At 24.4% G+C, this 21,175-nt stretch overlaps 1 protein-coding gene and 1 long non-coding RNA gene across 5 annotated transcripts in view; one reads left to right on the top strand and one right to left on the bottom strand.

Annotated features, from left to right (window-relative positions):
• Nucleotides 1–15,008, bottom strand: part of LOC135923480 (leucine-rich PPR motif-containing protein, mitochondrial-like) — a 46,503-nt gene extending 31,495 nt beyond the window's left edge. For 3 of the 4 annotated variants that reach the window (XM_065458250.1, XM_065458249.1, XM_065458251.1), the window contains exons 1-8: nucleotides 14,907–15,008; nucleotides 14,610–14,866; nucleotides 14,449–14,571; nucleotides 14,039–14,406; nucleotides 13,872–13,992; nucleotides 13,496–13,786; nucleotides 5,545–5,743; nucleotides 3,798–3,952 (exon numbers count right to left, since the gene is read on the bottom strand). In XM_065458250.1, coding sequence (XP_065314322.1) covers nucleotides 3,798–3,952; nucleotides 5,545–5,743; nucleotides 13,496–13,786; nucleotides 13,872–13,992; nucleotides 14,039–14,406; nucleotides 14,449–14,571; nucleotides 14,610–14,866; nucleotides 14,907–14,992 — 1,600 coding nt within the window. In that variant the 5' untranslated portion in view covers nucleotides 14,993–15,008. Of the gene's footprint in view, nucleotides 1–3,797; nucleotides 3,953–5,544; nucleotides 5,744–10,974; nucleotides 11,089–13,495; nucleotides 13,787–13,871; nucleotides 13,993–14,038; nucleotides 14,407–14,448; nucleotides 14,572–14,609; nucleotides 14,867–14,906 lie in introns of those variants that run through there. The other variant, XM_065458252.1, reaches the window with a different exon arrangement.
• Nucleotides 8,595–8,968, top strand: LOC135923151 (uncharacterized). The gene is made up of 3 exons (XR_010571145.1): nucleotides 8,595–8,735; nucleotides 8,780–8,827; nucleotides 8,917–8,968. It is a non-coding gene; the product is annotated as an uncharacterized LOC135923151 (long non-coding RNA).
• Nucleotides 15,009–21,175: the final 6,167 nt, after the last annotated feature.

The following is a 21,175-nucleotide window of genomic DNA, read 5'->3' on the forward strand; positions in this document are numbered from 1 at the left end:
GTATTGCTATAATAATACTATTGGTTATTACGTTGTGAAAAATTTTTAAATATAAGAATACCTATTTAATAGTTTGAATTTTAAAATACAGTGAAACGATACACATGTTTAAATATACTATAAAAGGGGGTAAACAAAATAAGATTTTATTTTTAATAGAATAAAGATTGAAATTAAATATGGACAAGCAATTAATTAAGAAGATTAATAGTTGATTAATCATTATAAAAAGAAATGTGTTACATATATATAATTTGTGATGAAAAATGAATTTTTTTCTTATTTTCTTTGAGAATGCTCAAGTAAGATATTTGATTAAATTTCATTTAAAATTCTAAATCATTTTTTGTAAAAAGTCTTTTTAATATTTGAAAATATTTTAGAATTTCTTAAATGTAATCTATTTTGTATATCCATTTATTTCGATAAAAATATGATAACACTATAAACTTTTATAATAATTTCGATAAAATAATTAATACATAAAAATTATATTTAAAATTTATCAAACATTTGTTGTTCTTCCGGCATTGATAACATTTTGGTAAATATATCTAATTTTTCTTTATTCCAATATTTGTGTATTCTTTTTGGTCTTTGAATTCTCGACGAAGATTGGGAGTTTTCATTTAAATTGGAAAAATTAGTATTACTATTGGATAATAAAGATTCTATATTAAACATTTTTTTTTATTATTTAAGAAAAATTAAAAATAATTAATATGTAAGTATTTTAATTTTTTATTTTGAATTAAATTTTAACACATTTTTTTTATAATGATTAATCAACTATAAATCTTCTTAATTAATTGCTTGTCCATATTTAATTTCAATCTTTATTCTATTAAAAATAAAATCTTATTTTGTTTACCCCCTTTTATAGTATATTTAAACATGTGTATCGTTTCACTGTAACAACAAACTTTGAGTATGTGAATATGTCACACTTAATTATTTTATCTTCTATTTAATTAATTTTGCCAGATTAAGTAAAAAAATTTTTTACTGGGATTCGAACCCCATGACGCGACGCTCTTGCTTAGGCCACAGACGCTTTTAAAAAATCGTGAATTTTTAAAATATATTATAAATTGTAACATTGTGACTGTGACACGGTTTATATATATATTATTATTATAGATTATAGATAGATATTATAAGTGTTATTTTTTTATTACATAATTTATAAGTTTATGTAAAAAACATTAAAATAATACATATAGAGCCAAATCAACCAATATAATAATTTTTATACATTGGACAGGCAAGTTAAACAAAATTTTTAAATAATTGAGCAGGCAGGTGCACCAAAACTTGCCCATTGCAGACCTCTAATCAGGATGACATCGGAAACAGCAGATCATAATGGATTTTACTTCTGCCAAAGAATCCATTTATAAATGATATGCGTCTGCCACTTTTCCTATGCATTTACCACCAGAGGTCTGCAAATGACAACATTTTCAGGTCCAATGGGAATTTAGTTAACAATTTTTCATCTAAAAAGCATCATTGGCTTTACTTTAGCGGAAACTTGTTTTCTCAACTCCTGCGCATCTTTCAAAGGACGGAACCACCAAGTTGGATTAAGAAAAAAAATAATCATTGTTGAGATTCGAACCTAAGTCCATCAGATTTGTAATCGACGCTCTTACCGATTAGGCCATAGACACTTTTCAAAATTCACGACCATGAAATGGTTTTTTAGAAAAAAATCATAGCATTAAAAAAATATCAGTGTCACGATTTATAATACATATTATAGATATTTCAGTTAGTTCTAATATATATATGATGATGTATAAGATGGTAATGGAAGATGGATGAATGTTTGATAAGATATGATTCTATGGTGATTTTTATTGGACAAATATTTTCTAAAAGAATATTAAAAATTTAAAAATATAAGAATACCTATTTAATAGTTTGAATTTTAAAGTAGCTACAAACTTTGAATCGTATCTATTTGATTAATTTTGCCAGATTAAGAAAGAAAATAATATTTTGCCAGATTGAGAAAAAAAAATCTTTGCTGGGAATCTAACCTAAGTCCATTAGATTTGTAAGCGACTCACTTGCCGATTGGGCCACAAGTCACTTATCAAAATTAACGATTTTTTGAATATATATATTATAAATTGTGAAAGTGTGACAGTCACATGACAAGGTTTATATATATATTATAGATTGTTTTCAATATAAGTGGCGTCATACATATAACAAAAAATATAAATATATGAAATTCACAAGTATTTTTGTTTATATTAATAATAAATGTTAAGGGATAGGTTCTAAATCGCTAAAAATTTGGAATCTTACTCTCAGAGTTATGTAAAAATTTTAAGCAAGATCTATCTCAAAAATTTGAAAAAAAATTTCAAGTTTTTTTATTGATAAAAAATTTTGAGCAACGATCTTTAAAGATCGATATATTTGTAAGCGTCATTTCTAAAAAATGATTCTAAAGAAAATTTTATCAAATATCCCCATTTGAGAGTTATGAAATTTTTTAGATAGTTGATTTTAAGCAACTGAAACCTTAGATAAAAGCTATGAAAATGCCTTATAATTTTTTATTAAATAGATTTTTACTAAAATATCTTTAATATATAAATTACACCTTATTTATTTCGGGCTGGGTCGGGCCTAATATTCTTTTAAAAATTTCGGGCCGAGTCGAGCTTAAATTTTTAAATATATTACATTTTGTTAATAAATTGATATATTTAAAATTCTTGCAAGGACAAACCATGATATTATTTTAAGAAAACAATTATTTATCTTATAAAGATAATTAATTATAAATATTTAAAAAAAATTGCGCAGATCTATGTACAAAATACTAATTTGATTTTCTGAAATTTTATTTAATTCTTCTAAACTTATAATTAATTGTTTTGCAATAAACACCTATTATAATTATATATATTCAATTGTTAACTATGACTAATACAATATATTTTGTCATGAGATATCTAATATAACTCGGTATTTTTATATCAATACCGAGGTTCAAGAGAGACCGGGGATTGTGTTATCCCGCAGCATTTTTCTTAAATATTAATTAACCATAAAGATATGTAAAGAAAAAAACTACTTTAAAATATTTTAAAAATTTGCTTAATCTATTTTTTATAGCACTTAAGTTTTTATGGAAAAATATAACCACGGTCTCCCTTATTAGATTTTTATATTGAGACAATCTAGGTTTTATATTATTAGATTCGTTCCTGCTTACAGTTATTCTACACCTTACCTACATAAACAAGATGAGAACATTTAATAAAAAAAATACGATAATTATTTTGATGTGAATATTGAACTACTCGTCCTCTAGTTTTTAATTTGGGTCCCCGATCAACACTCGAGTTCGTGAGAGTGGTGGAAAATATAAATAAAATATATAATATTTGCAGATCAAGATAATAACAATTTATTTTAAAAAAGGATCTAATATATTCATTTTAATACGATAATTATATGTGAATATTGAACTACTCATCCTCCCTCCAATTTTTAAATTGGGTTCACGTTCACAACTCAGATTCACGACTCGAGTTGCTGGTCTAAAATAAAAATTATACAATATTTTCAGATTATAAAAAGAGAATAATTTATTTAAAAAAGAATCTAATATTATCAAATATAGTGTGCTAGGGTATATGGATCGTTGGTTGGGTTGGTTCATTTTTTCGACCAAAAACCAGGGTCATGGCCGTGTAAAACCAGCCATTTACCCACACTAGATGGAACTTTATATAATGAATTAAACTTTTAAAAAAGTTTTAAATACTAACCAAAATCTCTTTTCATATAGTTGAGTGTATCGAACAAATTTTTTTTAATTAAATCCATCGTTCTATAGTTATAGTTGCTATTTAAATTAGCTAGAATGGGCCAAAAATAATGAGGTCGAACAGGAACGGAAAGATTATTCATCAATTGCATGTATCTGTTAATAAAAAAAATTAAAATAAAATACATATCAACAATTTAATTTCACAAATTCTCATTTGTAACAATAAATATTTGTGGTTCACTTTGAATTGCTTCTAACCAAATAAATCTATAATCAGAGTTAGAAATACTTCAAAATAAAAAATTTTGATCTCTAAAGATTTTTCTTAAAAAAAGGTTTTTTAAGGATGTGCAAACATCAAATTTTATTTAAAATTTCAAATTTTTTTGTAAAAAATCTTTTGTGATTTTTCAGCATAAAAAATCTTTCATGATGAAAACAAATTTTTTACTATTTGAAACTCTGAATGAGTCTAGCCCATTCGAAGTAGAGTAGGGCCTATTCCTCCTTCAGATCAGAGATGATCTTTTTTAAACTAACCATGCATTATATATTTTACAGATTACATTTTTTAAATTTCAAAATAAATTTGAATTTGATATGGTAAAATTTTAAAAAATAAATATATTTTGTTGAGTACTGTTCCAAATCTAATATAAACAATATATTATTAAATAGACAAATCCGAATAAGTGTTCAGAATTCAGGAATACTTTCCTATTGTCAAAATAAAAATAACTTTCTCGTTTAATTTTATTTCTAAACTTTATTTCACTTCCTTTTTTTCTTTTACATTCTTTTATGTTTGTTAATTTGCAGTTTATTTTTTGTATCTGGCTTGAATGGATTTTTATTTGTCTGGCCAGATCAGGCTTCTTTAAAAAATTGAACTTTAGATCAAACTACAGAAGAAGAAAAATTTAGGTGGATTATAGTGAACTAAGAAAAATTTGAAACTTTGAATGAGCGTATAAAAATAGGTAATATGGATCTATCATGTCTTGTTTGTAATGAGGCAAATAAATAGGCTTATCAAAAATTATTAGTAATAAAAAATTGAGGAATAATAAAATTAACATTAATCATAAAATTTATTCTAAAATCTTTATATTACAATTTTTAAAATTGTTAGGCAGACAACTGTCAATAATAAAATATTTAAATTTTTTGCAGTATTGATATTGTTAATAGTAAATGAATTAAAATTTATTCCCTTTCCAACACCCTAACAAAATATTTGAGAAAAAATGAAATCAAAACAAAACCAAAGTGAGACAAAGATAATGGTGTTGCCCTAATTAAGGGAATGCCGAAAAAAAATTTTGCAAATAATTTTAAACCTAAATATTGCAGATAATTTTAAGATTTCCAAAGAGCTATAATATAGCTGGTATATATTAATCAAAGATGTGTAAAGTTCAATTTTGTAGGCCCAAATTGCTCAGCTCTTTATTTATTTCTTTCGAATTTAGCTCAATAAAAATACCTTTATATTAAATAACACTTATAAATATTAATTTATTTTAATCAAGTCTAAACATTTGTAAAAAAAAATAGTAATTGCTTGTTATAACATATAATTAATTCTTTCCATTTCCTACCAATACTTTTTGTTAACTAGTCTAAAAGAAAAATCTGTAATGATAAAAATAGAATTGTATAAATATGATTAGATTCCTCCTAATATCATTTTCTGATTATATTAATTTTTTTTAAATAATATTAATATAAAATGCCATATAAACTTCTTATATTCTTGATTTAAGCTGAAGTTGTCAGTGTTGAAATGCAATTCCAAAGCCCTTTGGACAGCATATATATTGATACCTATGTTATGCATATCTGTGATAATTTCAAACAAATCCTCCCATTCGTGGGGTGGGAAGGCCTGCGTTAACATATGTTTTATGATAAAAGCTCCAGAATTTTGCATTGGATTTTGAACTGTTTTGAACATAAAACAAAAAAAAGACCAGATTAATTAATTACATAAAGTTTAATTAAAACTGCAAGGGATTTGACAATGGAATCAATTTATACATTTTGCTTAAGAGTTTCTTTACTAAAATACCTTCATTATTAGGTTCATTTCACTTAAAATCAAGCAAACCCACAGCTGATCCACTTCAATTTCAATAAAAATTTGTAAGCAAGTTATATTATTTAACATTTGTAAAGGTTATCCATTATCTCAGGTTATATTGCTAATGAGCTAATATTTCGTTTTTGTATCATATATAACATTCTTACATATTTTTATGAAAATATAAAGGGGTTGGATAAAGATCTTAATTTTTTTGCTGATTTGATATGGAATGACTCTACATCTTGTTCATAATCATATTAAGCTTTTGCAAAACTAAAATTATTAAAATCTAATTTCTAAAAGGTTGAAATGATTAAATCAATATTAAATAAAAATTACAATATAAATAAATTCTATGTATTTCAATTAATTATTAGTTTTTGCTTTTATGGTAAAAAAATAATATGTTTTCCTAATTTTCCATCTAAATTTTGTAATGGTAAATTTTATTATTATAAATAATTTTTTGCATATCCTAAAATTATTTTTTGTCACAAAAAACATTATTCATTTTTTTAAAAAAATACCAAAAATTTCTATAATTATTTCTGTTTAATAAATATCAGAGACCTGCAGGCCCGACCCTAAGCCCGGCCCGGGCCGTATTTAAAATTTTTTAAATATACCCGGGCCGGGTCTAGAAAATTTTTTTAAACATATCTGGGCCAGTCCTAAAAAATTTTTTTTAAATATATCCGGGCCGGGTATATTTTTGTTAAGCCGGGGCCGGGTCTTAATATTTTTTATAAAAATTTTTACATTATGAGTTAATGGTTATAAGATTATATTATATTATAGTTATGATTAATATAATATTGGGTGATGGTTAACACTACCTAACAACCCACAGATCGATCTAATTATTAATTTCCTGCAAATTTATTCAAAGTATTAATATATTTTTTTATAATTCACATCTAAATTTTTACAACATATTTTACCAAAACAATCAAATAAAGGAATATCTTAAATAAGCCCCAATATTCAAGTATTATTAATATATTTTTTTATAATTCATATCTAAATTTTTAGAATATATTTTACCAAAACAATCAAAAAAGGATTATCACTTCTTAAAGTTTGTAATTGATTTTACTTAATATAAAGCATTTTTTAATTGAAAAATTTGTTTTACACAAGTATCATTTTATTTCTCTTTTTCTCTGTCCCAAATTCAAGCAATTACGTATGTAGTCAGGGACAGATCGCAAAATGACGGAAAACTATATAAAAGATTATATTAAATTACAAGAGGCTCAGGAAGTAAATGAAATACCATCGACCAGTCAAATTACGACTGTTGTTAAACAAACTGAATCGTTTTATGACAAATGGGGCGATGGTAATTCTGGTAATATGTCAATACCCGATGATGAATATTATAATTACATAAATAAAAAATAGATAAAACATTTAAGGTGGATAATTTGTTAGAGTGGTGGGCGGCTCATCAAAGCGAATTTCCAATTTTAGCAAAATTGGCAAAACGGTATTGGCAATTCCTGCTTCAAGTGCAAGCTGTGAGCGGAATTTTTCCACTACTGGTAGAATTCTTGAAGAAAGAAGAAGTAATCTTCAACCTGAAAAGGTAGATATGCTTCTCTTTCTTCATGATAATTTGTGAATTTTTAATATCTTTCTTGAGTATAGGGTTTCGTCAATCATGCTGGTTTTTTACTTTGCAAACTGTCAAATATTTATTGCATTTATTATATTTTACCTTGAGTCATGAAAGTTTTTAATCCAACATTTTTCATTATTTTTTTTTACAATATTATATAATACAATTATCTTCTTTTGTTAAAAATTTATATTATAAAATAAATTATATTAATATTTTGCAATTAGATTATATTTTCAAAATACTATTTATAATACATGCATTTTTTTAAATAGCGATTTATTTTTATTTTATAAATTAAATAGTAAATTAAATACAATATATTATATTCTCAAAATATTTTCCATTTTTATAAATTAAATATTAGTTTTATTTTTTTTAAATGTAATATAAAATATAGTATATGATCAAAATATTATTACCATTTTTATGAATATTAGTTTTATTTTTATAAATGCAATATAAAATATAGTATATGCTCAAAATATCCATTTTTATAAATAACAGTTTTATAATTTTATAAATTCAATATAATATTCTCAAAATATTAGCTTTTTACATGTATTTTTTAAATAATAAGCGATAATACTCACTGAAAAATATGGTAAAATACCTCATAGGTGAATTTTTGTATATACCAGGTCGAATATAATTTTAAAAAATTCCGAGCCAGGCCTGAAATTTTTAAATCTGGGCCAGGCCGGTCTGTAAAAAATTTTTTTAAAAAATATCCAGGCCGGGCCTTAAATTTTTAAATCCGAGCCGGGCCGGGCTGTAAAAAATTTTTTAAAAAAATATCCGGGCCGGGCCAGGTCTAAAAAATTTAAAACCGGGCCGGGCCGTGCAAATGGTGCCTCTGCAGGTCTCTGATAAATATTGATTCAATATTTTGTTGATATTATGATTAATTTTATATGTAATTTATAAAAAAATTAACTATTTTTCCATATTAAAATATTAATTTAAAACTAAAACAAAAACAAAAACAAAAAAATATTTTTAGCACTAAAATTTAATTATACCATTTCTGGTATTAGTGATAGATCACGTCATCTAACGTTTCCTATCATTTCATATTTATATGCCATATCTAAAAAATAGATTAAAATAACTCAAATCTAATATAAAATTATAAAATATTCTAAAATCTATAGATACTGCTACAACCTCATATCTATACCATCATGCTACCCCAGCCTTACAGGAGAAAGTATCTGCAATTATACAAAGTAATATTTTATCTTGATATAAAAAAATTATATCTTCATATAAGATATTGACATGATTTTGGAAAGAGACAAACAATAAAAAGATGATGAAAGTATATCATTATTTGTAGTTCATTTTTGAATTTCTTTTATTAGTTTCCAATTTAAAATATAATCAAAAAAAATTTTTTTACTATTATAGATAAAGAGAACATGGAGAGCAAAATATGCAATGTAATGAATGAAAAAATATGGTACTATCTTTCATACAATATAAATTCAGGTATTTATATAGCACATACTAGGGTTCTGGAATGAACTAATGAAGAAATAGGGTACCTTATTTTAATTTAGCAACTAGGAGTTTTTAAGAATCCAAAGAAAATATTTATATCAGAAAATAAACCCATGGCCTATTCAAATCTTTTAAATATAGAAAAAGCAGTTTGGATTTTATAATGATTATCAAAATTATAAAAAACAGCAATTCCCATTGACAAAATATTGATATAAATTATATATTTTGCTTATATTAGCTTATTCATGTTTGTCACAATATATTATATTATAAAATTAGATTTAAGACATAGTTTTAAAAAAACAATGTTATAATTTACAAGAAACAGAGTTAATTCTTAAAAAAACAATGTTAGAATTTATAAAAAACAAGTTTGATTACAAAAAACAAGGTTGGTTTTAATAAAACACTGTTAGAATTTACAAAAAACAAGGTTAGTTTTAAAAAACAATGTTTTAAAAAATAATATTAGAATTTACAAAAAACAGTTAATTTACAAAAACAATGTTAGAATTTACAAAAAAACAGATTTATACAAAAAACAAGGTTAGTTTTAAAAAACAATGTTAGAAAGGTTAGTTTTTAAAAAAACAATGTTTGAATCTACAAAAAAAAGCCTCCATTTCGGGGTACTTAGCCTATAATTTTCTTTATTTACCACCAAATAGGGGCACCTAGCCTATAATTAACTTATTTACCCTCATTTGGGAGCAAGCACTCTAAAATTTTCTATTTACCCCTGTTTGGGGGCACCTAGCCTATATTTTTCTTATTTACTATTTACCACGTACAGCCTCTGCCTATAAATTGTAAACTCAGAATTAGGACACAACCTGGGCAAAAATTTATAAATCAAGCCAGGAAATTTGCACAAAATATTTTTATGGGCCCTGCCTGAAGTTTGCAAAAAAAATTAAGTAGAATCAAGCAAATTTATGGTTTTTTTCATAGATTATTAAAGGAAACCATTTTATAAGCAGCTGTGCAAACAAATTTATGGAATGGGCCAAACTATATTTTTAAACATTTGTAGGGTTAGTATGACCTAGGCTAATCTCAATTCAAAATGTATTTAAAATTTTATAAATAAACAAATATTAACTATTTATCAGAGACCTGCAGGCCCAGCTCTAAGCCAGGCCGTATTTTAAATTTTTTAAATATACCCGAGCTGGGCCTATAAAAAATTTTTTTAAACATATCTGGGCCGGGCCTAAAATTTTTTTTTTATATATATCCGGGCCGGGCCTAAGATTGTTAAACCCGGGCCGGGCCAGGTATAAAATATTTTTTATAAAAATTTTTACATTATCAGTTAATGGTTATAAGATTATATTATATTATAGTTATGATTAATATAATATTGGGTGATGGTTAACACTACCTAACACCCACAGATCGATCTAATTATTAATTTCCTGCAAATTTATTCAAAGTATTAATATATTTTTTTATAATTCATATGTAAATTTTTACAACATATTTTACCAAAACAATCAAATAAAGGAATATCTTAAATAAGCCCCATTATTCAAGTATTATTAATATATTTTTTTTATAATTCATATCTAAATTTTTAGAATATTTACCAAAACAATCAAATAAAGGAATATCATGGCACAAAATACTAATGATATAATTAATAAAATTAAAAATAATATTTATTCTTAAAGGAATACAAATAATAATAAAAAATCTGAAATATGGGCTAAATTTAACATCATCATAGATGAAAATAAAAAAAACATTGGCTACGTAAAATGTAAGAATTGTTCAAGTATATTATCTTATAATTATAAACATGGTACATCACATTTAAAAAGACATAAATGTGATGGTAAATCCATGAAAATTAATAAAAAAAATTTACACCTGAAAAACCAACCTATAAATGTAATATAAAATATTTAAAAGAAAAATATATAGATCATTCCTTAACACTTTGTGCAAAAGATATTAGACCTTTCGAAATGATAGCTGGGAATGGGTTTCTTGAATTCAGCCAGGCTCTAATCGATGTTGGGGCAAAGTATGGTAAAATAGATATAACTCATTGATTTCACATCCCACCACTCTATCACGCCACCTTAAAGGAAAATGTAATAAAATAAGAAGCATTTTGGTTGATACTATTGCCCCAGTAATCAAGAATCGATTTATGGCTGCTTCCACTGATATATGGTGCGATGACCATAAAAAGAACTCGTTTATAACAGTTAACATGCACTACAGATGACTGGAAGTTAGTGAAGAGAAACCTATTTACCGCTAAATTTAAAGAAGTGTCAAAGACTAGATAAGTAGTTAAAGATGATCTATTAAAAAATTTTCATAATTCTAATTTTAACACTAACGATTTTATTAATATAATATTTGTTACAGACCAAGGTAAAAATATTATAAAAGCATTGGAGTTAAATGAACGATTAAATTGTTCTTGTCATATATTAAATACAATTTTAAGAAATTCATTTAACTTCAAATATTTGGAAAGTAATACCCCATTAATAAAATCAACAATAGATAATACTAAAATATTAGTGGGGCATTTAAAACAAAGTAATAATGCCAGCATTTGAAAGCCCTTTATCAAGATATAGAAGTTCGCTGGAACTCTAAATACAATATGCTCAATTCTGTTTATTCTCAAAATGAAGAAATTATAAAGGTTCTTCAAGAACATGGGGGATCGGAAAAGTATTATATTATAGACTTTCCGATCCTTCAGGATCTAGTCAAAATTCTTGAGAATTTTAACAGAGCTATTGTTGAGTTACAGTCGGAATCTTGTACTCTTTTTAAAGTGGTAATTTGGTATTATGAACTTCTTGAAGTTTGTAATACTTTTCAAAGCGAAAAAGGAGAAATAAAATTGATTTTACTTAATATAAAGCATTTTTTAATTGAAAAATTTGTTTTACACAAGTATCATTTTATTTCTCTTTTTCTCTGTCCCAAATTCAAGCAATTATGTATATTGTCAGGGACAGATCGCAAGATGACGGAAAACTATATAAAAGATTATATTAAATTACAAGAGGCTCAGGAAGTAAATGAAATACCATCGACCAGTCAAATTACGACTGTTGTTAAACAAACTGAATCGTTTTATGACAAATGGGGCGATGGTAATATGTCAATACCCGATGATGAATATTATAATTACATAAATAAAAAAATAGATGAAACATTTAAGGTGGATAATTTGTAAGAGTGGTGGGCGGCTCATCAAAGCGAATTTCCAATTTTAGCAAAATTGGCAAAACGGGTATTGGCAATTCCTGCTTCAAGTGCAAGCTGTGAGCGGAATTTTTCCACTACTGGAAGAATTTTTGAAGAAAGAAGAAGTAATCTTCAACCTGAAAAGGTAGATATGCTTCTCTATCTTCATGATAATTTGTGAATTTTTAATATCTTTCTTGAGTATAGGGTTTCGTCAATCATGCTGGTTTTTTACTTTGCAAACTGTCAAATATTTATTGCATTTATTATATTTTACCATGAGTCATGAAAATTTTTAATCCAACATTTTTCATTATTTTTTTTTACAATATTATATAATACAATTATCTTCTTTTGTTAAAAATTTATATTATAAAATAAATTATATGAATATTGTGCAATTAGATTATATTTTCAAAATACTATTTATTATACATGAATTTTTTTAAATAGCGATTTATTTTTATTTTATAAATTAAATTGTAAATTAAATACAATATATTATATTCTCAAAATATTTTCCATTTTTATAAATTAAATATTAGTTTTATTTTTTTTAAATGCAAAAATATAGTATATGCTCAAAATATTATTACCATTTTTATGAATATTAGTTTTATTTTTATAAATGCAATATAAAATATAGTATATGCTCAAAATATCCATTTTTATAAATAACAGTTTTATAATTTTATAAATTCAATATAATATTCTCAAAATATTAGCTTTTTACATGTATTTTTTAAATAATAAGCGATAATACTCACTGAAAAATATGGTAAAATACCTCATAGGTGAATTTTTGTATATATTAGGTCGAATATAATTTTAAAAAATTCCGAGCCAGGCCTGAAATTTTTAAATCTGGGCCAGGCCGGTCTGTAAAAAATTTTTTTAAAAAATATCCAGGCCAAGCCTTAAATTTTTAAATCCGAGCCGGGCCGGGCTGTAAAAAATTTTTTAAAAAAATATCCGAGCCGGGCCAGGTCTAAAAAATTTAAAACCGGGCTGGGCCGTGCAAATGGTGCCTCTGCAGGTCTCTTAAATGAAAACACATAATAAAATAATTTTTAGTTAAATAGATTTATTTTCATCCAGATAATATTTTTTAAAAATAAAAAAAATTTAATCAAATCAATTTTTTTATAAAAATTTTGCCAACCCTAATTTCCATACTTAACATATAATAAAAAAATCTAAATCATATTAGATCAATTAACTGTTATTATAATAATCATACATAAAATATATGTATACTTACATTTAAAATGAGGGTCTAAATTTTGTCCAACAGTATAAGAAAAATACTTAAACATTTTATAGGCATCCTTGTCCAAACCATTGAATGATAAAACTTTATGGGTAACATTAATTAAACTTTGCATAAAATCAGAATGTGGCTTTAAATAAGGTACCAAACACTCAGCCACTTGTTCCCAGCTAGAGGATAAACAACTTGAAATATGATCATTTTTTGTATTGGAATATTTTTTAGACTGGGTAATAGCAAAAAATACCACATCTAACAAATCCTTGTTCAATAGGAAAACACCTAAGCAAACAAATTATATTAAAAATAATTACAAAAATATTTTTTTATTATTTTAAATAATAAAAAGATTAAACAAATAATTAACCATTTTCTTGAGATTCTTTTAGATATTTATTAAGTTCTGATAAATTATTTTCTAAAACTAATGCTTTGAATATATTGGTATAGATTAAGGAAGTTGGCTCCAATTCAGATTGTTTCATGATCTTATTATTTAAAATATATTATAAATAAACCTAGAATAATTATTACACTTAGTATGCTTATAACATTTTCAAAATCTTTCAAAGATCCATAAGCACTAATCAAAGATGCAAAAACTGCTTCATTAACAGGTATATCCTTAGCTTTCATAACTTCTAGGACTTGTTCAGCTTTTGATATATCACCAGATTCACAAAAATAGGAAACTAATCTTTGGTAAGTAATCCGACTAGGTTGAATATCTTTATTTTGGATAATCTTGAAGTTTGGAAATATATCATTTAATATGTTAATAGCTAATTCATCTTTATTAATATCTTTATCAAATGATTTAATATTTGGTAATGCTAAAAAGTGTTTGTTTTCACAAAATATTTTTAACAAACTATTGAGGTGGCTTATATCAAATTTAACATCTAAAATAATATATAATATGTAAATAAGAAAAATACAACAACTTAATTTTTGGCATAAATTTATAATATTATCAAGGATTTTATTTCTTTCCAATATATGCTCTTCAACCATAAAATCTCCACAACATCTTATTAATAACAATGCTTGCATAGAAGTCATAATTTCTAAATTATGTGTTATATTTATTAACTACATTATATACTTTTATTAGCAATATCCTTAAGAATATCATTTAGTTCGTTTTTTCTTAACCTTCCAAACTTTTTTACTTGAACATCAAGTTCATAAAAACTTTTGTCTAAATTATCATTTAATAATGAATAATCGTCCCTTTTTCTCAATAGTTCAGTATTTTTAAAACTTTTGATATCAGTATCAAATATATGGTTATTGTCATGTTTATTTAAATCTTGAATCAAAACATCTGGTTGCAAATTTGTAACACTTGATAAAAGAGAACTATAATTAATTTTAAATATATAAGATATATATAAATTACGTTTGCCTTAAAAATACTGGTTTATTTAAGTTATATATATAGCTTGCAATAATCTTATAACTGTTTTTAGCATTTATTCTTAGCATTATTTAAACACGCTGGTCTATGAGTGGAAATTAAAATAAATATATTAATATTGTGCTAAAATAAAATGATTGACATCATATAGTTTGACAGAAAATATGACAAAAGAAGTTATATAATTTGTAGTAATACATTTCCATATAGGTTTAAGAACATTCTTAGGCAGTTATCTAGCTAAAATTATTGCAGAAACAGGTTGAGAAAAACATATCCTTTTCTGAAACTTTAAAAAACTTTTAATAAGAAGTTTAGAAAAACATATTATTTTTTCAAAACTTATATTAAAACTTCTAATAATCTTTTTCTATATTTGTAATAATTTCTATTTTTTATCTCAAATTGAACTATCGCTGGTATTTTGAATATATCTACTAAGCGTATTTTTAACAGTTATTTATTTTATGTATTATTCTGCATATTTTTATTTCAAAATAAATTATATTAAGCTGAGTTCATTAATTATTTCGAAGACATAATGGTAATAAAACATCCAAAATATAATTATCTGAAGAGCAAAGTAAATTAAATATTGAATTTACTTCCAGGGGAAAAATATAAAATATAGGAAATACAAATATTACCCCTATAATAACTGATGATACAAGTAATACGAGGAAAGTATTCATATAAAGTACTGCAGATTTAAATTTTAGTAGACAAGGTGAAAATTATTAGAATATATATATAATCCAATAAGTTTGATATCTACAATTAAAACACAAAACAACTACTTAACCTTAAAGTTGCCTAATGTAACTCACTGGGCATGCGAAATTTTTTATTTTTTACTGATTATTCGAAATCTCAAATGGTATCAAAAAAATGATAAGGTTAGGAATTTCTTAGTTTATGACAAAAGTAATTCTGCAAATGACAAATTGCTCGATTCTAGATATTCAAGTTATCTGGAATCGTTAAAATAAGATAACGCACAAAATAATAAAAATTATATCATACTTGTTTAAATAATGTTAATAGTCTATATGATTTCTGTTATATCTGCTGATGTAATTGACAGATATAGATGTTTTTCAATTGATTTCGAATGAGATAGATAACATTTTTCATTCTTTTCTTTTATGTGTTATTATTAGGTGAAATAAAAGTGAAATTATTCTTTGGGATCGTATTTTAGAATATATATCTATATATACTTTAATTTGTATTATTAAGGGATAGATAGTAGTGCCGTGACGATGCAAAGACACTTAGGAAAATTGTAGCACAATATAAATGTAACAATATACGATCATGGAATTTTAGTAATTAAATAAAAAAAAGATTTGAAACAAAGGTAAAACAAAATTATATTTGTATGAAAAGAATTATATAAAAGAAAGTAGAGAAAAATTGGAATAGATGGAAGGGAAAAAGAGAAGAGAAGAAAAAAGAGAAATTTAAATGGAATATGTTTTGAAAGAGATATTTGGATATAAATAGAGAATTTTAATTTAAATAAAACAATATTAATAGAATTAAATTATATGAAATAAAAATTAGATGTTAAATAATTGATTTTATATTAGAAATAATAGGAAGTGAAAAGATTTTATATTGATTAAAAAGGTTAAGATGTTTTGATATTTGGAAGTTAAATTTTGGATACATAAATGATTTATATATTGTTAAAAGATTTGGTTATAAATAATGTATTTTAATTTAAATAAAAAAAATATTAATAGAATTAAATTATATGAAACAAAAATTAGATATTTAGTAATTGATTTTATATTAGAAATTTATATGAATTTAGAAATAATAGAAAATGAAAGGATTTTATATTGATTAAAATGGTTAAGATATTTTGATATTTAGAAGCAGGGATGTGAACCCTTCGACAAAAAAAAGGGTCCCGGGTACAGGTTATCACTACACCCAGTAGGTATTGTTGTAGCCTCCAATATATTGTAAATAATGGAGTTTTGCGTATGCCATAAATCCTTAAGATGGTCTTTAGCCATTTGTTTTTGATCAATACTCAATAAAACTTGATATCGAGGGTCTACATATATAGAAGCGTATACAACACTATTTTGCAAATTTTGTTGCTCTCGAATTTTCATGTTTTCTATTTCGTATAAAAAGGACTAGAAATTATTCTAAATCTAATCGGCATCTAATCCATATGCCATAAAAATCAAATAAACATAATTGTTCTGATTGTAATCCTAATATTGTTATTTTCAAAAGAACTAATACACTAGTAAGGTCATTTATTTGGCACCAATCATCTTCCGACAAAATGACTTCACATGCTCCTAAAATAAAATCATTACAGAAATCTTTCAAACTTAATAATTGTTCTAGCATCATACATATTGAGGACCAACGTGTTGTGCATTATCATTTAAATTAAAATATTATTACATATTTCACTTTAAAAATAGTCAACGTATTTCTATAATATAGCCTATTAAAATATTTACATAATAAAATATTATTACCTACACTAAAGATATAAATCTCTGGAAGTTCAGGAAGAAAATTGAAAAAAAAAACGTGAAAATAAAATCTAGGTTCCACAAAAAAAGTGTTAATCAAAATTTAAAAATTTTTATGACACCTAAAACCCTTGGACCCTCCACTTTTAAAAATGGTCCGGGTTCAGCCAAAATACTAAGGTTCAGGATCCGGGTTCACATCCCTGTTTAGAAGTTAAATTTTGGATATAATAATGATTTATATATAGTTGAAAGAATTATGAGGGTAAAGTTAATGTTGTATTTATTAGTTCCTTTTAAAAAGAAAGAGATGTGTGAAATTCAATAAAGTGTGTTTATTTTAAAAAAAATTTATAAGTTATTAATAGTTAAATTTTGAGCAAATAAAAGAAAAGATAGAAAGTAAATTATGGGTTTAAAAGGTTTTCAATTGTCTTAATTCAAAAAATTAAAATAAGTGATAAAAAGTAAAACATGGGTTTAAAAGATATTTTTATATATTATTGTGATAAAAAATTTTTTGGGAACCATTGGATATGGTATATATATATATGAGAAAATTTTGGAAATATTTTTGAACCATTGGATATGGTTGAGGTATTAATAATTTTTGTACCATTGGATATGATAGGGGTAATAATAATTTTTGTTTTATATATTTTGATTTTAATGTTTTGATAATAAGTTTTTTATGGTATTATTTTGTAAGCCTTAAGACTTATTGAATGCGTTATAGATATTCCGTCATAGGAAATTAAGACCTCATGATATGCAGGACAGAAAAGATTGCTTAATATTTAAATTTTGGAATTATTAGCATGAATAAATTTTTTTTGAAATATAATGTTAAAAAAAAAGAATGATTGTGATAATATTGATATTTTTTAAAAAAAAAGGTGGAATTGAAAATTATGGATATGAAACATTTTGACAATGCTTAAAAAAAATGAAAAGAAAATTATGGATATGAAATGTTTAAATAATGTTGTTTAAAAAAAAGAAATTTTGTGATGAAGTGCTAAAGATGGATTGATAATCAAGAATGGGTCATAAATAGTTCAAGTTTTTTAAATAGAAAAATAATGTGTAAAGGTAAATTGATAAAAATATTTTGGATGTTATATGTATAAATGTCGATTTATATATATGTAAAGAATAATAATGGAGGGAGCCATTAGAATATTAGAATATTTTTATGTTTAAAATTTTGATTAAAGATTTATTTATATATAGATTGGCCATTTGATATTTTAGATCCAAGAAAAGGGGGAAAGTAGTAGTTCATAATATAAAAAAAGGCCTCTATTGGTATAATATTTGAAATTCAGGATTATGATTGATAGGGAAGAAGTGTATTTAGGATAATGTTAAAAGGAATGAATAATGATTACATTTTGGATATAATTTTAAATAAACATTGGATTAACTTACTATTCGTAATAATCCAACCAATCAACTACGATGATGTTGGATTAATAATACCAAGCTTAGGATAGAATGATCATGAATGACTGACCACAATGGATAAATCAATCTATACATACAGTCAAATTAAATGATAATCAACAGCACAATTGAAATATTATGTATGGTCAAGAAAAAATATGCAACTTCCTGGAACCTACAAAAAAAATTAAAGAAAATAAATAATAATTTTTATAATTATATTTGATCATTTATTAGAATTTATGTAGACATACTTTGATTATATATATATGTGCGTAAATTGCATTTTTTACCCCAGTTTGATTTTCTAAAGAAAGGGGGCCGTGTTATATCTGTTGATATGTAATTGACAGATATAGATGTTTTTCAATTGATTTCGAATAAGAGATAGATAACCTTTTGTATTCTTTTGTTTTAGATCATGTGTTATTATTAGATAAAATAAAAGTTAAATTATTCTTTGGGTATGTATTTTAGAATATATATATATTTATATATATATATACTTTATTTTGTATTATTAAAGTATAGGATAACTTCAACATGGAAAAAAATAATATTGATTATAAAATATTTTTTTATAAAAAATGTTTTTCGCCAAATTTTCCTCAGTCTCACGGGAAATTTATATGTACATTCTTTGTCCCAGGTCCGAATTATGGATCCAAATTTTGTTTAATACCTAATTCAGTCCATTAATTGGATCATAATACGTAAGCAGACAACTTGTCATTAAATAATATGCTTAAAACACGAAAAATATTAATATTGATCTTTAAAATATTTATTAAAAATAAATTACCTGTTTCGCTAAATTTCCCTTAAAACTCTGTTTAATACCTAACTCCGCCCATTTATTAAATGGGGATAAGCATAATGCATAGGCAGACCTCTTTTGTCATTCAATTATTTTGAAATTTACATGACCTCATGGTAAGTAAAAGCGATTTTAGTTTTTTCCTCTCAGAGTTGTATGGACTGAGCAAATAAAAAGCAAAAATTGACAAATTTTTACAAAAATGGAAATATCTTGGGAATGCATTAAATTCGATTATTCAAAAATACTAGTTTTGTTTGCAGAAATGGGCAATTTTAAAAAAAAATAACAGGTATAAATACTCTTTAAATATAAGTAATAAAGATATAGATATAATTAGGGATGTACCGATATTTTATATCGGATCGGGCCGATATTTCGCCCATTTTAAAATATCGGTTATCGGCAAATATTATAAAATTTCCCGATCCGATATAAAATGGCGCTTTTAAAAAAGTTATATCTAAAAAACCAAATCATTTTCTTATAAATAAAATCGAAATATATTTTTGTATAATTTTTTTAATAGTAATAATTAGTTAATAAATAATCTGCAGTTTTTTTTCGCATTCTGTTGAAAAAAGTGTTCATTAATTTCTTCCGAATCTGTTTTTAGTGATGCTAGTGATATTAACAGTCCCCATCACCGCAGACCGATCTCTGATAAATTGGAAATTTTGGTATTTCTAAAAAGAAATCTTCGATATATTAATTTCAAATTTCATAATATATTTGTTTATTACTAATTATGTAAATAGATTAATGTTATTACTTATTATATAAATAATAGCAAGTGAATTGAATATAAACTATAACTGATTATATTTAAATGACATATGTTATGGTATAGTAAAATTATAGATGTTGTACTAATAAAAAGTATATTAAAAATTAAAACGGGTATCTTTACAGAATACAAAATTAGATATAATATCGGATCAGTTATCGGCCGATATCAATTTAATATCTGGAATATCGGATCGGATCGGCCTCCAAAAAGTGGTCACCCCTTGATATAATATACTTTTTCAAAAAGTTCAATAAAATACAAGATGCAGATACTTGATAAAAAATTAAAAAGTGTATTTAGATAGAGATACAGATACTTAAAAAAGATATTTTAAAAAAACCGACATAATGTGAAACCGTATATTTTTGGACATTGTGTTTAAAAAATCAAGACATAAATATAATGGTTAACAACACACTCTATTTATATTCTTTTTACTTAATATAATTTTATATAGGGTGTATATTATGATTTTATATGAAAAAATTGTTGATAAATTTTATAAAAGTAATTAAAAAGATACAAATAACTAGGGCTGTGCCGATATTAAATATCAGATAGGATCGGCATCGATATTTAGCGTCTTCCAAAAATATAGGATCGGGTAGATATCTGTAAAAAAACCGATCCGATATTTTTACTTTTCTTTTTATATTATTTTATGTATATTTATTTTACATTAATAATATCT

The sequence above is a fragment of the Gordionus sp. m RMFG-2023 genome, chromosome 2 (assembly GCF_954871325.1).
Source record: "Gordionus sp. m RMFG-2023 chromosome 2, tfGorSpeb1-WG-v2, whole genome shotgun sequence".
Lineage (NCBI taxonomy): Eukaryota > Metazoa > Nematomorpha > Gordioida > Chordodea > Parachordodidae > Gordionus > Gordionus sp. m RMFG-2023.